The following is a 15146-nucleotide window of genomic DNA, read 5'->3' on the forward strand; positions in this document are numbered from 1 at the left end:
AATAATAAGCAAGCAATTGGAGTTCTTCAGTGTCCATAACATGGTTGATATGCATATATGTGAAAGTACCATTAAGGCAATGTTTTTTTTCCAGGAAGTTTATGGTTATATTATCTGCTTGACTGGCCAGTCTATAACTCATCATGAAGAGGAGAATCAGACCTCATGGATTGATAAGCAGAAGGTTTTTTTGTATTAAGTAGTAATGGACAAGGATTTCCTTTGCAAAACTGTAACAGTTAGCACAATCAGTTCTTAAATTATTAAAAAAAGTACAATAATAGGCAAGGTTATGAAACACAGTGTTAAACATGCTAACTTTTTAATTGTGCTGCGAGCATCAGATTCCAAAACAGTATTTATTTACATAATCCAGAAAAAAATGAAAATCTTTTTTGCACTTATGTAAGAAATGGTGAGGGCGGGAGGAGTAGTAACTGGTCATCTCTGAAAGACTAAGAGAGCTCATAGACTAAGAGATTTAGTTCCATCTGATTTCCACCTTTTCGGACGCTCAAAAAAGCTTTAAGGGGAAGAAGATTTTCATGTGATGATGATGTGAAAGCAGCGGCGCATCAGTGGCTACGCGCTCAACCAAAATAATTTTTTATTTGGGAAAAATGTACAAAAGAGATGTAAAAATTCTTAATAAATAGAGTTTAAAAAAGTGTGGAAACTTTTTGAAGTACCCTTGTGTAATATTCACACAGTTTGTGAGAAATAGTAAAAAGCAATAGATTAAAAGATTCATTGAGTCAGTGCTCTTAAAGCATTTTCACCTTTTTATTTCACAGTTTGACCTCTTTTTTCAGAGAGGAGAGATGAGAGAGGGAGAGAGGATGAGAGGAGAGCAGTGCCAAAGACAGAACAATTGATAGAAAGATGAAGAGAAGAAAAAACATGATAGTCTGTTTAAAAATGTCCAGCTTTACAGAAAAGTATACTTATAGTTCAGGCTTACAAAAAAAACCCCACAATCTGTTCACCGAAGGTGGATGGGGATGTGTGTGTGTGTGTGCGTGTGTGTGTGTCTTCTGGTCCTCCAAGTACAGAATACTAACTTGTGTTAATAGAAGAGCTCAGGTATGAGGTTTGAGTGGTGCAGCAAGCAGATGTGTGTGTGTGTGTGTGTGTGTGTGTGTACTGGGCATGTAGGGGGCATGTGTGCTAATATCCAGAGTCAGAAGGTCATAAGGGCGCTGACTGGACTGTTTTGCTTACTCATGGACCAGTGCAGTAAATTCTGAGAGAGAGAGAGAGAGAAAAAGAGAGAGAGATAAAATGAATTATTTTGAATGTTATATTTAAATAATGTTTTGCATATTTTAATGTTTTCTGGGTCAAACTAGTGACATATACAACTTTAAATGATACGTTAACACTAGGGATGCATCGATACCATTTTTCCCAACCGAGTATGAGTACAAGTACATGTGTTTTTGTACTTGCCGATACCGATACCAATACCTATTTACAATACCGTATTTTTTTTAAACAAAAACACACGTGAGAAGTGACGAGAAGTTTAATGATACCACGTCCAAAAATGCACATCAACAAGTAGCGAGTGATCAAAGTGTTTGTGCGCTGACGTGATGAAATCAAGGAGGAAAAATAAATGAATCTGAGTGGATTTGGCAACACGAATAGCATGGATTGTTCTGTAGTGAGTTGGAGGTTAATAAATATTTTTGCAATGTTGGTGTTTTGTTGTTATGTTTTGTAGAGAACGATCAGGTCAGAAATACTGTAAAACGTGTGTGTGCCGGTGTATTCTGATATAAACTATATTTTCCCCCTGTCCCACCTGTTTACACTCCTCTCCAGCGTTTGCCCTCACACCGTATCCTGCGTTCTCATTGGCTGTTCGACATGTCACTCATTCCCAGTCGCACATCTGAGATCAGATATCTGACGTGCTAGAAAACTCGAGCGCTCGGCGAGCCGGTCGGATCGAGTTGTTGGATAGTTCACACTTAGCGATCGAGAGCAGAGTTTTGATCGCTGAGCGAACGCCGAGTTGCTCCCGAGCCGGCAAATCTAGCGCCAACCAGCCGCCGAGCGAAAATCAGGGCAAAAATCGTGTAGTGTGAACCAGGCATAACGCAGCAACGTGCACTAGGCACACGGTATCGGATGTTTAGTATCGGAGCCTCGTATGCGAGTATGAGTATAAGTTAATGAGCGCGGTATCGGGCAAATACCTGATACCAGTATCGGTACTCATGCATCTCTAGTTAACACATTTCAACTTCAAGATAGTTCTGGTATCAGACTTTTTTTGTCTATGTAACAAAAGTTAAACAAACAAAAGTTAAACAAAAGTTTAAATTTTAATTGAGAATAAAAATTTTAATCAAATGATTTTTATTGGGCTGTGTTTGTGCCACTTTAAACATGGGTCACTGTGGTAATTTGTGCTGCTTTAACACAGCAACATTGTGTTTATACTGTATATCAATAACACAGGTCTTTTTCCAGTTTGCGGTTGTGAGTTACAAATTACTCGAGCTGCTGCTGCTACATGTTGCGAAATGTAGGGTGTTTGGAGGGTGCATCTGAACAAAGTATATCCATCTATATGTATGTCTGTCTGTCTATCTATCTGATCTGCAAATACAAATTAAATAAAATTCTTTTTGCATTTTCCACACTGTTCCAACTTTTTCTGATATGGGGTTGTAGTTTGGGAAAGTTGCCACTGTTGCAAGAGAAACTGTTGCAAGTGACTGGGAACCAGGATCAATGAAAGATGGAGTCAAGCTGTTTCATAACTAAGATATTAATAATACTGTAGTTACTTGTATAAAGTCTGTAATAATAGCTTATATGTAAGGATGACCATGTTTAATTGCACCATTGTGTATTGTCTGCAGTATCTCTAGGCTCAAAACAATTGTCGTATTGAACGTCTCACCCTCCACTCCAATCTTTCCATCTCCATCCTTATCAGCTGCCTGTAAGAAAGCTCTAATTTCTTTATCAGTCAGGTCTCTTCCATTAGTAGAGAAGCCTTTCAGAACAAACCTAAACAGACACACAAACACATAGACAATGCCTTGAAAAAGTATTTCTACTACTTCTACTAAAAAAAAGGACAAAAAAATGTCAAAAAGAACAAATAAAAAAGTGAGCAACATTTGCTGCACATTTATAGCCAGTAGGCTTATAAAGAAAAAGAGTGGGATGGTGCTACATGTTTAATTTAGCTTGTTAGATTTACATCACAACACTTTAAATTTAACCTAGAAAGTTCCAGAGTAATCTTATCATACCGCAAGACTTTCTGCCCCATTTGTTAAATCTTGTTAGGAAGAATTATGCTTTTTTAAATGTTCTAAAAAAATCTTTTAGTACCATGTCTTCAGTATTGTTGATCAATAAACACTGGCTTTTGAGGCAACCATCTGTGACACTTGGTGATGAAGGCGCACAGCAGCAGTACACCACTGTACAATTGTAATGTCCTTCTAGTTTATTAAGTTAAAAAGGGTGACCTTATCTGAGTTCAATAATTGTGTCCTTGAGAACATTACAAAGCTTTTTTAAGCGTAATTAACAATTATTGCATTATATTTTTCAAACTGATGGCACTGATATTTGTTTATTAAATCAGGTGCAATCTGCACAAAACACTATTAGTTGATCGTAATAAGTATGAGATAAAATACATTGTGTGTACATTTATGCACAGAAAGTATTTTAAATAACAAATACAAAAGTAAATACAGGTTTCTCCTCTATATTTTCCCAACCAACTCTTGGGTGGTGCAACAGTCTATTATGCTAGCCCACCACAGCTGAGATCTGGGTTTGAATAAGCCGTATGGGCATCTACACAAACATAAATGGCCATGTTTAAGTGGGACGTGGGGGTGGGCGGCCTGAAGTCCAAAGTCCTGCAATGAATTGGCACTTTGTCCAGGTTATTCCAGACCTGCACCCAGAGTTGAACCCTGGTAAACTCGGAACCGGTGTGTCTATTTATGATAGACTGAATTTAGCTTAAAGACATAATAAGATAACTTTAAGGGTGTGTCTTTAAGATGATTTGTAAGATGATTTGTATCCATATGTGCATGTTATTTCATGTTCATCTGTTTTGTAAACAGTATCTACCATATTGATATAAAAATGTCTCATTTTTCCTTTTGCTGTAGTAAAACCAGCTGATCTACAAATTTCCTACATGTTGACAGTTTACAGACTGTTCAGGTTTACAGTCAACAGTCACTGAGATTGAAGCTTGTATATTAAGTCATTTTAAAGACTTAACAACCAAAGTAAGAATTAGGGCTCTTGAGCTGTACAGCTGTCTAATGTGCTAGCGCCCATCACCGCGAAGATTCGAGCTTGAATCTCAGCTGTGCCATCATCCGGTCGGGCGCCTAAACAGAGATGGTGAATATTGGAGAGCAGTGCATCTCCAAATGCGATACTTCTCTCTGTGTGAACCTATCTCTGGCAGGTAAAAAGTAGTGGTTGGCAACTGTACAGGTGTCAGAGGGTGTGTGTTAGGTACAGCGCTCCTCGGCCACAGTAGGGGGCCGCAGCAGTGGAGATAAAAATAGAACTGGGTAATTGTTTAAGACTAGGAGAAAAAGAGAAAATGCATAAACAGAATCTTAAAATAATTATGAATTATGTTTATGTATATCTCACTTTAGTTCCTCCTCCTCTATAAAGCCACTGTTGTCTGCATCCAGTACATGGAAGGCCTTCTTAATGTCAGCAGCTGATTTTGCTTTCAGCCCCACCATCTCGAAGAACTTCTTATGGTCAAATGAGTCAGCAGCTGCAATAATAGTAATATTATAAGATCAGGTGGAATTATTTTATACATCTTGGAAAATTTGCATGAAATCTTACCAGGTTTAGGGATGTAGTTTAACACAGATATTCTGTAGTCCAAAAAAGGAAAAACTCACTTGTTTTTGAAAATATTTTGACTATGATATCTTCTGATTATATTTCAACAATTTATTTATCCTGCCTAAATCATGTCCCAAAATGTTAAGACAGGGTAAATTTAAGACTTAATGTAAAAAGAGTGGGCTTAAGCTAACCTGAAATGGCATAGTGCACATGCATTGTGGTCAGGCAAATTAATCTTTGTTTATAATAAAAATACATTAAATAATCCAATCTTTAACTATAAAATTTTAATCACAAGTATAACCATTTTAATAGTAATCAGGATTTCTATAAAGTAATACACTATAATTAAAGTCAAGGTATCAGTGCCTATATCACTTATTTAGTTTTAAATTTAAAAAATGTGTATATTTATTTATTTATTAGGATTTTAAGGTCATGTTTTACACACCTTGGTCACACCCATGACAGAAAGGGTAGTCACTCCTTACACAAGATTTATCAGTTCACAAGTTTTGTATCTCCAATTCACCTCACTTGTATGTCTTTGGACTGTGGGAGGAAACCAGAGCTCCCGGAGGAAACCCACGCAGACATGGGGAGAACATGCAAACTTCACACAGAAAGGACCTGGACCACTCCACCTGGGGATGGAACCCAGGACCTTCTTGCTGTGAGGCGACAGTGCTACCCACTGAGAAACCGTGACGCCCAAAAATGTGTATAAAAATAGAAAATTTAAAACCTTCTAAAAAAAAAACCTTTTCAGCTTCTGTTGTATAAACACATTGGATGTGTTCGAAAACCCTCTACATAGACGTCATCCTATGCGCGCTCCAGAGAAGTAGGCTGTTCGAAATCCTAGATGCTAGTGCTGGAGCCTATCTCAGCTTTTCAATGGCCGCAAGGCACACAGTAACACCCTGGACGGGGCACCAGTCCATCACAGGGCAGACACACATATACACACTTACGCAATTCAGTGTCTCCAATTAACCTGACTGCATGTTTTTTGACTGTGGGAGGAAACCGGAGCTCCCGGAGGAAACCCACACAGACACAGAGAGAACATGCAAACAGAAAGGACCCGGACCGCCCCACCTGGGGATGGAACCCAGGACCTTCTTGCTGTGAGGTGACAGTGCTACCCACCGAGCCACTTCTTTCTCCTAATGAATAAAAACTAGGGCTGGCACAGTGGCTTGGTGGGTAGCACTGTCACCTTACAGCAAGAAGGCCCTGGGTTCGATTCTCAGGTGGAGCGGTCCGGGTCCTTTCAGTGCTGAGCTTGCATTATGTCCCGAGTCCATGTGGGTTTGGGAATGCTGGTTTCCTTCCACAGTCCAAAGACATGCAAGCAGGTAAATTGGAGATACTAAAAATTGCCCTTAGATTTGGGTGTGTGGGTGTTTGTGTTTTTGTGTCTGTCCTGCAATGGATCCTGTCCAGGATGTTTCTGTGTGCCTTGCACCCATTGAGAGCTGGGATAGGCTCCAGCACCCCCGCCACCCTGATTAGGATAAGTGGCTTAAAAAAGTAAGTGAGTGAATGAATAAAAACTAAACAGTAAGGCTAAAAAGTCAAGACTAAACTGAAAGGCTGAAACTGCTTATAATTTACCTTGCGTCTAGTAGATCCTCACAAATATTCAGTAACATAAATGTTTTCTTTATGTCTTTCAACTCAAGGTGATAACAAAACCAAGCTATTAGTGTAATTCCCTATTAAAACATTGTATGCCCAATCCATATTGACGAAAATGAAGAATATCTGTATTGACACAGTGTGACCCAAGTGGCTAACTTGGAAACAATAATGCTTTTTATAATCAGATAATTACCTTTGAATGCGTCCAGAGCTTTCTTAATGTCATCAGCATTCAGAATACTGCTCATCGCCATTTTGTAGCTAGTCAGAGAGAGAGGAAGAGAGAGAGAGAGAGAGTGGAAGAGAGGTCAGTATTGTGGTTTGGTTAATAATTGAATTAAATTAGGGTGAACTACACTATATAGTAAAAATATATGGATATCATTTTATTGGTGGATTCTGTTACCCACATTTACACCGTTCAGCCATAACATTAAAACCACCTCCTTGTTTCTACACACATTGTCCATTTTATCAGCTCCACTAACATATAGAAGCACTTCTTAGTTCTACAATTACTGACTGTAGTCCATCTGTTTCTCCACATGCTTTGTTAGCCCCCTTTCATGCTGTTCTTCAATGGTCAGGACTCTCCCAGGACCAATATAGAGTAGGTATTATTTGGGTGGTGGATCATTCTCAGCACTGCAGTGACGCTGACATGATGGTGGTGTGTTAGTGTGTGTTGTGCTGGCATGAGTGGATAAGACACAGCAGCGCTGATGGAGTTTTTAAACACCTCACTGTCACTGCTGGACTAAGAATAGTCCACCAACCAAAAATATATCCAGCCAACAGCACCCTGTGGGCAGTGTCCCGTGACCACTGATGAAGGTCTCGAAGATGACCAACTCAAACAGCAGCAACAGATGAGCGATCGTCTCTGACTTTACATCTACAAGGTGAATCAACTAGATAGGAGTGTATAATAGAGTGGACAGTGAGTGGACACGGTATTTAAAAACTCCAACAGTGTTGCTGTGTCTGATCCACTCATACCAGCACAACTCACACTAACACACCACCACCATGTTGGTGTCACTGCAGAGCTGAGAATCATCCACCACCTAAATAATACCTGCTCTGTGGGGGTCCTGACCATTGAAGAACAAAGTAAAAGCAGGCTAAAAAAAGTATGCAGAGAAACAGATGGACTACAGTCAGTAATTGTAGAGCTACAAAGTGCTTCTATATGATGGAGCTGATAAAAATGGACAGTGAGTGCAGAAACAAGGAGGTGGTTTTAATGTTGTGGCTGATCAGTGTATTCCTAACAGACAGTGGAACAAATCACAGATTACATTTTTCTAACAAGTCCACTTATTACATTTCTGTCTAACTAAAGGTTCCCAGTAAACTCCAAGAACAGTTATTGCGTGAAATAAACAAGCAGCAACAACAATTCAGATACAAAATTGTAAGCCCCACAAATGTAGAACTGAACTGTCAAAAGCTGTCGTTGTTTGTAACATTATTACCAAGATTTAAACTTCATGTGACATTTTGTTGGGAACACAAGCCTTAGGTCACTATGTACACTATGTACACATTGTCATTGGACTTTCAAACAGTAGAAATACATTTGACAAACCTTTATAATAGTATCCTGTACTGTAATTACAAACTGTAACAGCGTCCTGACCAAACGTTCCAAAAGACAGTTAAACTTCTAATTTTTATTTTGGCTCTCAGCTTGTTAAACAGACCACGGGGGTAATATTACTTTACTATACATTTCTAAATGGTTCAGAACCATCATATCTCTGTGACAATTCAAACTCCTGCATCTGCTCCAACTAGCAGATGAAGGCACATGTTGACATTAGTCACCTACTTTCTAGGGGTCATTTCTCTTATTATTGCAATCTGTTGTAGTGGAACCTGATGCACTGCAGCTTTGCCTGATAGGAATTCAGCTTGCTGCTGAGTCTATGCCCCACACTTGGATAAGATAATTAAAGATAATAAATAGTAACCTTCTTAAGCTGTGTTTATAAAAAATACAAAGCTGTTCTGTTATGGCAGGCTGGTGGACTGTGTACAACAACATAGTGATAGAATGCCAGCATTGCCACACCCAAGTGCTGTTTTGTTTGAGTTTTTCAAACACTGTTGTTTTTTTTCTCTTCACTCTTCACAGTGACCAATAGGTTGACTTGGTTTCCGAAACCTGATTGTCCCACACAGAGCCCCCTGTTCAGCTGTACCTGTGTCTGTTTTCCCCACTGTCTATTACAACCCCAAAATCATAAAATGTTGGGACAGTATAAAAATGCAAAGTAAAAAATTATTTCATTACAGTATGAACCCGAGATCTTTCATGTTTTATCTGGTCAAATTCATTTTATTTGTTACATAATGTTCATGTACATGTGGTTTTGCTTTGTCTTTGTCAGGCTGAGACATTCTGTCAGGGGTTGCACTGGTGTGCCAGATGGTGGGAAGCTCACCAGTAGGGGGCTGGACCCATTTGCAGGGAAGGAACGTGCTTATGCAATAACAAAAGTGAACTTATTAAGCGGATGAGAGGTAAACTCCACCAACCTCTCACCGTGGTAGGCCACGAAGACAGAATAAGAGAAATCAGAGAGCGCTAGGTGGAACCATAACCATGGTCAGTACCCCAGCTACTCAATCCACCAGGATACCAACACACAGTCGTGGTCCCAGTGCTTCTCTTCTATTCTAATCAGAAAACAAAAGTAAAAAGCGCGAGGGAGTCGATTAGGGAATCGACTCCGAATCGATTCGTGCGAAACGACTCCGAACCAAGAGTCGATTCAGCAGCGGAATCGCTTGCGCAGAAAATGACTTCCTAAATGCGGAAGTGAACGCTAAACGCGTTCGTATTTTAGAGCGTTAACAAAACCGCTGGCTTAAGAATAGAGTTAGGAAGTAAGGAGGAACGCACACCGGCCAACTACCTTACCGACTGAGTATGTCTCAGCACTGATCGCGTGGCTAAGGATCTCTTAAATAGAGCGCGATCAGGTGCTGCCAATTAGCGCAGATTGGCGCTGCCGCAGCTCCTGGGATTTGCAGTTCCTTTTGGACTACAACGAGTCGACCTGCGCTTCCGACTACGTGTGGAAATGGCCGCAGGTAATCGACCCGTTACAGAGCCCCCTCTTCTAGGGACGGCTCCTGACGTTCCAAGTCCTGCCGCTTGGTTGCGGCGAAACTCCCGAATAAGTTCTGGGTCCAGAATGTGGCGGGCTGGAACCCAGGACCGTTCTTCAGGGCCATATCCCTCCCAGTCAACCAAGTACTGGGTGCTATGTCTGACTAGACGCATGTTGAGGATACGCTTTACTGTGTAAGCTGGGGCACCCTCAACCATTCGTGGTGGGGGGGGATTGGAGGTGGGGGGGGCATTCCAGGGGCTGCATAGCACCGGCTTTAGACGTGAAACATGAAAAGTGGGGTTAATCTTCATTGTCCGGGGTAATTGGAGGGTGTAGGCCACTGGGTTGACCCTACGAACTACCTTGAAGGGCCCCACATATTTAGGGCCTAGCTTCTTTGACTCCAGGGAGAGAGGAAGGTCTTTGGAGGACAACCAGACTCTCTGCCCCGGGCGAAAAGAAGGACCCACGCGTCTTCTGCGGTTGGCTACGGCTGTTCTGGAAGCAGTGGTGGCCCGAAGAATGTTTTGGGCCTTTCGCCAGACTCTTTTGCAACGCTGCACAAAGCGTTGTGCCGATGGGACACCAACATCTGCCTCCTGCTCCGGAAACATGGGTGGACTAAACCCAAACTGGCACTCGAATGGCGACATGCCAATGGAGGAGTGCCACAGAGTGTTGTGGGCGTATTCCGCCCAGAATAATTGGTTTGCCCACGCTGTAGGGTTGGTGGAGATTAGGCATCGGAGGGTACGTGTTAGGTCTTGATTGACCCTCTCCGTCTGTCCATTGGACTGAGGATGGAAGCCTGAAGAAAGGCTAACGGAGGCCCCTAAGAGCCGGCAAAAGGCCTTCCAGAATTGGCTAGTAAACTGGGGTCCCCGGTCCGACACCAGATCACTAGGTAAGCCATGTACCCGAACCACCTCTTTCAGAACAATCTCGGCGGTACCCCTGGCCGAAGGGAGTTTGGGCAGGGCGATAAACTTGCATGCTTTAGAAAACCTGTCCACTATGACCAAGACTACCGTGTTGCCCTGTGAAGGGGGCAACCCGGTTACAAAGTCAAGTGACAGGTGAGACCAGGGACGTGATGGGATAGGGAGGGGATGCAAGAGGCCAGCTGGACGTGTTCTAGGCTCCTTATTGCGGGAGCAAGTTTCACATGCCCCCACATATTCCCGCACGTCCCTTTCCATGGAGGACCACCAAAATCGCCTACGCAAAAACTCTTGTGTTCGGTGGGCACCTGGGTGGCCTGCAAAAGGGGAGGAGTGCCCCCACTGCAGTACTCGTCCCCGGACCGACGCTGGGACATAGAGTTTCCCTGGGGGGGCATTACCAGGATCCGGCTCCTGCCGCTGAGCCTCTCGTATTGCCTCTTCCAGCCCCCATCGGAGAGGGGCGAGGATACGGGATCCTGGAATGATAGGCTCACTTGAAGGGGAAGAGTGTGGAGGTTCCCACTGTCTGGAAAGGGCGTCTGGTTTAGTGTTCTTCGACCCCGGGCGATATGAAAGGATAAAATTAAAGCGGCCGAAGAACAGAGCCCATCTGGCCTGGCGGGGGTTAAGCCGTTTGGCCTGCTGGATATAGGCTAGGTTCTTATGATCGGTCCAGACCAAAAAAGGGTGTTTGGAACCCTCCAGCCAGTGCCTCCATTCCTCTAACGCGAGCTTAATAGCTAACAATTCCTTATTCCCAACATCATAATTCCTCTCGGCTGGGGTGAGGCGACGAGAGAAATAAGCGCAGGGGTGCAAAACTTTCTTGAGACCTGCGCGTTGGGATAGGATTGCCCCAACACCTACATCAGAGGCATCAACCTCCACAATGAAAGGGGCCTCTGGGTCAGGTAGAGTTAGTACAGGGGCAGTTACGAGGCGGTTCTTTATTTCATTGAAGGCCTCCTGTGCCTCAGGCGTCCACCGAAACTTACCTGCCTCCTTCCTGGTAAGAGCAGTAAGGGGAGCGGCCATGCCGCTAAAGTTTCGGATAAACCGCCTAAAAAAGTTTGCAAACCCCAGGAAGCGCTGGACCAGCTTGACCGAAGTGGGCGAGGGCCATTCACTAATGGACTCGGTCTTTGCAGGATCTATCTGTAATTGGTCTTGGGACACCACAAACCCAAGAAAAGTCACTGAGGAGTTATGGAACTCTGACTTCTCAAGCTTGACATAGAGTTGGTTGTCCAGAAGCCACTGTAGGACCCGTCTTACATGAGTCACATGTTCCTCTAGGGTTCTACTATAAATTAAAATATCGTCCAAATAGACGAACACATATTGCCCCAATGCCTCCCGAAGTACTTCATTAATGAGTCTCTGGAAGACAGCCGGGGCGTTAACAAGCCCGAATGGCATCACTCGATACTCATAGTGCCCCGATGGTGTAATAAAGGCTGTCTTCCATTCATCCCCCGAGCGAATCCGCACAAGATTATAGGCATTGCGCAGATCCAACTTGGTGAAGATGGAGGCCTTTTGCAATGATTCAAATGCTGAATTCATGAGCGGCAGGGGGTGGCGATCTCTAATAGTTAAGCTGTTGAGACCCCGGTAGTCGATGCAGGGGCGCAGGGAACCATCCTTCTTTTCAACAAAGAAAAACCCAGCCCCGGCTGGAGAAGAGGAAGGACGAATGTGTCCTGAGACTAGGGAAGTCTGGATGTACTCATCCATCGCTTTCTGCTCGGGGGCTGATAGCGAGAACAGCCTGCCTCGAGGAGGGGTCATACCAGGGAGCAGGTTAATCGTGCAGTCGAAAGGACGATGGGGTGGAAGAGATAATGCCCTGTGTTTGCTAAACACCAACCTAAGGTCATGGTACTCCGGGGGAACAGTCGTTAAGTCAACCATCTCTGAGGGCCCTTCGGGTGTGAGTGGAACTGTTGGGTTCCCCCTAAGACATGTCCTTTGACAAATGGGGGCCCAAATAGAGATCTCACAAGTTCCCCAATCGATCCTGGGGTTGTGTTGCTGAAGCCACGGGAAACCCAGGATCAAGGGTAAATCTGGAGCCTGAGTGAGGAGAAAGGAAATTTCCTCAACATGGTTCCCCAGACTCATGATTATAGGTTGGGTCATGTGAGTGACTGCTCCAGACCCTAGCAGTCGGCCATCAATACTGGTTACAGGGCGTGGTGCAATGAGGGAGGTCTTGGGGATACCCAGGGTCTTAGCCAAAGATCTGTCCATGAAATTACCTGCTGAGCCGGAGTCAATAAACGCCTGCAGGCTTTTTTTTTGCTGGGCACCCCAATGAATGGTGACCTCATGAAACATCCCTGAGGAGTGGGGAGCTAATATTGGGTCCGTCACAGGTCCCCTTCCCTGGGGCGGACCTGACCTTTTAACGCTGGATCTTGGCTGGGGTTATGGACACCCGCTTTATTATTGCCAAGCTTGCGTGACCTCCTCCAGGGGTCAGAGCGCCGACAGGGGTATGGAAGGCTTGTGCCACCAACCTGCATGGCTTCCTCTTGCTCCTCTAAGGGGTGAGGAGTTTGTGAAAATGCCAGAGGAGAGGGCCTGGGAGGGCTGTCAACCCACCTTCGTTGCCACTGGGCTTTGGCCCGACGGCCACGCTCACGCTCCTGGAGTCGGTTGTCAAGCCGCACCGTCAATTCATATAATTCCTCGAGGGAGGTGGGTGGGTCCCTGGTTACTAGCTCGTCCTTGAGCTGTTCAGAGAGTCCCTCCTGGTAGGCTGCTATTAAAGCCTCCGAATTCCACCCACTCTGGGCAGCGAGCGTGCGGAACTCAACCGCATAGTCTGCCACAGAACGCTGACCCTGTCTAATGCGGAGGAGTCGACTGGCCGAGTCTCGGCCAACCATGGGGCAGTCAAAAGTTTGCCGTAACTCCTCAGTAAAGCGATCAACCGAGGAGCATAGATCGGGTCGGTTCTCCCAAATAGCCGTAGCCCATATCAGGGCCCGTCCAGACAGGAGGGCAATTATGTGGGCGACCTTTGATCGTTCGGTGGGATAACGCGATGGTTGAAGCTCAAACGCCAGTGAACATTGCAGAAGAAAACCTCTACATCTACCCATTTCTCCACTGAAACGCTCAGGAGCGGGTAATTGAGGTTCCGGGAGGGAGTGCCGAATTTCAGGCCCCTGGGACTCACGGGTAGGAGAAGTCGTTGAGGGCTCTGGGGCCTCAGCTCCAGCCCGTTGCCCTGCAGTGAGTATTTGCAACTGTGCAAGGACTTCATGCAGTACCTGCTCATGCTGCCCGATGAGGGCTCCTTGCCTCTCAATGGCACATTTAATTCTTTCCAGATCCGCTGGGTCCATTTGTGGCTGAGACATTCTGTCAGGCTGAGACATTCTGTCAGGGGTTGCACTGGTGTGCCAGATGGTGGGAAGCTCACCAGTAGGGGGCTGGACCCATTTGCAGGGAAGGAACGTGCTTATGCAATAACAAAAGTGAACTTATTAAGCGGATGAGAGGTAAACTCCACCAACCTCTCACCGTGGTAGGCCACGAAGACAGAATAAGAGAAATCAGAGAGCGCTAGGTGGAACCATAACCATGGTCAGTACCCCAGCTACTCAATCCACCAGGATACCAACACACAGTCGTGGTCCCAGTGCTTCTCTTCTATTCTAATCAGAAAACAAAAGTAAAAAGCGCGAGGGAGTCGATTAGGGAATCGACTCCGAATCGATTCGTGCGAAACGACTCCGAACCAAGAGTCGATTCAGCAGCGGAATCGCTTGCGCAGAAAATGACTTCCTAAATGCGGAAGTGAACGCTAAACGCGTTCGTATTTTAGAGCGTTAACAAAACCGCTGGCTTAAGAATAGAGTTAGGAAGTAAGGAGGAACGCACACCGGCCAACTACCTTACCGACTGAGTATGTCTCAGCACTGATCGCGTGGCTAAGGATCTCTTAAATAGAGCGCGATCAGGTGCTGCCAATTAGCGCAGATTGGCGCTGCCGCAGCTCCTGGGATTTGCAGTTCCTTTTGGACTACAACGAGTCGACCTGCGCTTCCGACTACGTGTGGAAATGGCCGCAGGTAATCGACCCGTTACAGTCTTGTTGAAAAATGAATGGACGTCACTGGAAAATGTTGCCTTGAAGACAGCATATGTTGCTCTAAAATCCTAATGCACAAGTGTAAATCACCCTTGCCAATCGCATTGACACAACCCCATACCATGACAGACTGGTGGACTTGTTGCTGATAACAAAGTATGAATGGTTCTTTTCGTCTTTGTTCTGTCTTGACATCAATTTCTTCCGAATAAAGTCTAATAGATCTAAAAGACCACAACAGATGTTTTCACTATGTGATAGTCCATCCAACATGCCTCTATGCCCAGGGAACTTAACACTGCTTCTGGACATGGTTAACATAAGGCTTCTTTTTGCACAGTAAAGATTTAAGTGGCATTTATGAATGTAACTCTCAAGGTTAGCCAAAGTAATTCCTTAATCATGTGGTTATATAAAAGTGACGTTTCTTGATTCAGTGCCATCTGAGGG

At 44.3% G+C, this 15146-nt stretch overlaps 1 protein-coding gene across 2 annotated transcripts in view; it reads right to left on the minus strand.

Moving 5' to 3' along the window:
• Nucleotides 1-750: 750 nt before the first annotated feature.
• The window catches only part of pvalb6 (parvalbumin 6), a 41037-nt gene continuing 26641 nt past the window's right edge, over nucleotides 751-15146 (minus strand). For both annotated transcript variants that reach the window (XM_063018416.1, XM_063018415.1), the window contains exons 2-5: nucleotides 6716-6783; nucleotides 4663-4795; nucleotides 2918-3027; nucleotides 751-1243 (exon numbers count right to left, since the gene is read on the minus strand). In XM_063018416.1, coding sequence (XP_062874486.1) covers nucleotides 1218-1243; nucleotides 2918-3027; nucleotides 4663-4795; nucleotides 6716-6776 — 330 coding nt within the window. In that variant the 5' untranslated portion in view covers nucleotides 6777-6783 and the 3' untranslated portion in view covers nucleotides 751-1217. The remainder of the gene's footprint in view (nucleotides 1244-2917; nucleotides 3028-4662; nucleotides 4796-6715; nucleotides 6784-15146) is intronic.

Source organism: Trichomycterus rosablanca, chromosome 22 (assembly GCF_030014385.1).
Source record: "Trichomycterus rosablanca isolate fTriRos1 chromosome 22, fTriRos1.hap1, whole genome shotgun sequence".
Taxonomy (NCBI): Eukaryota; Metazoa; Chordata; class Actinopteri; order Siluriformes; family Trichomycteridae; genus Trichomycterus; species Trichomycterus rosablanca.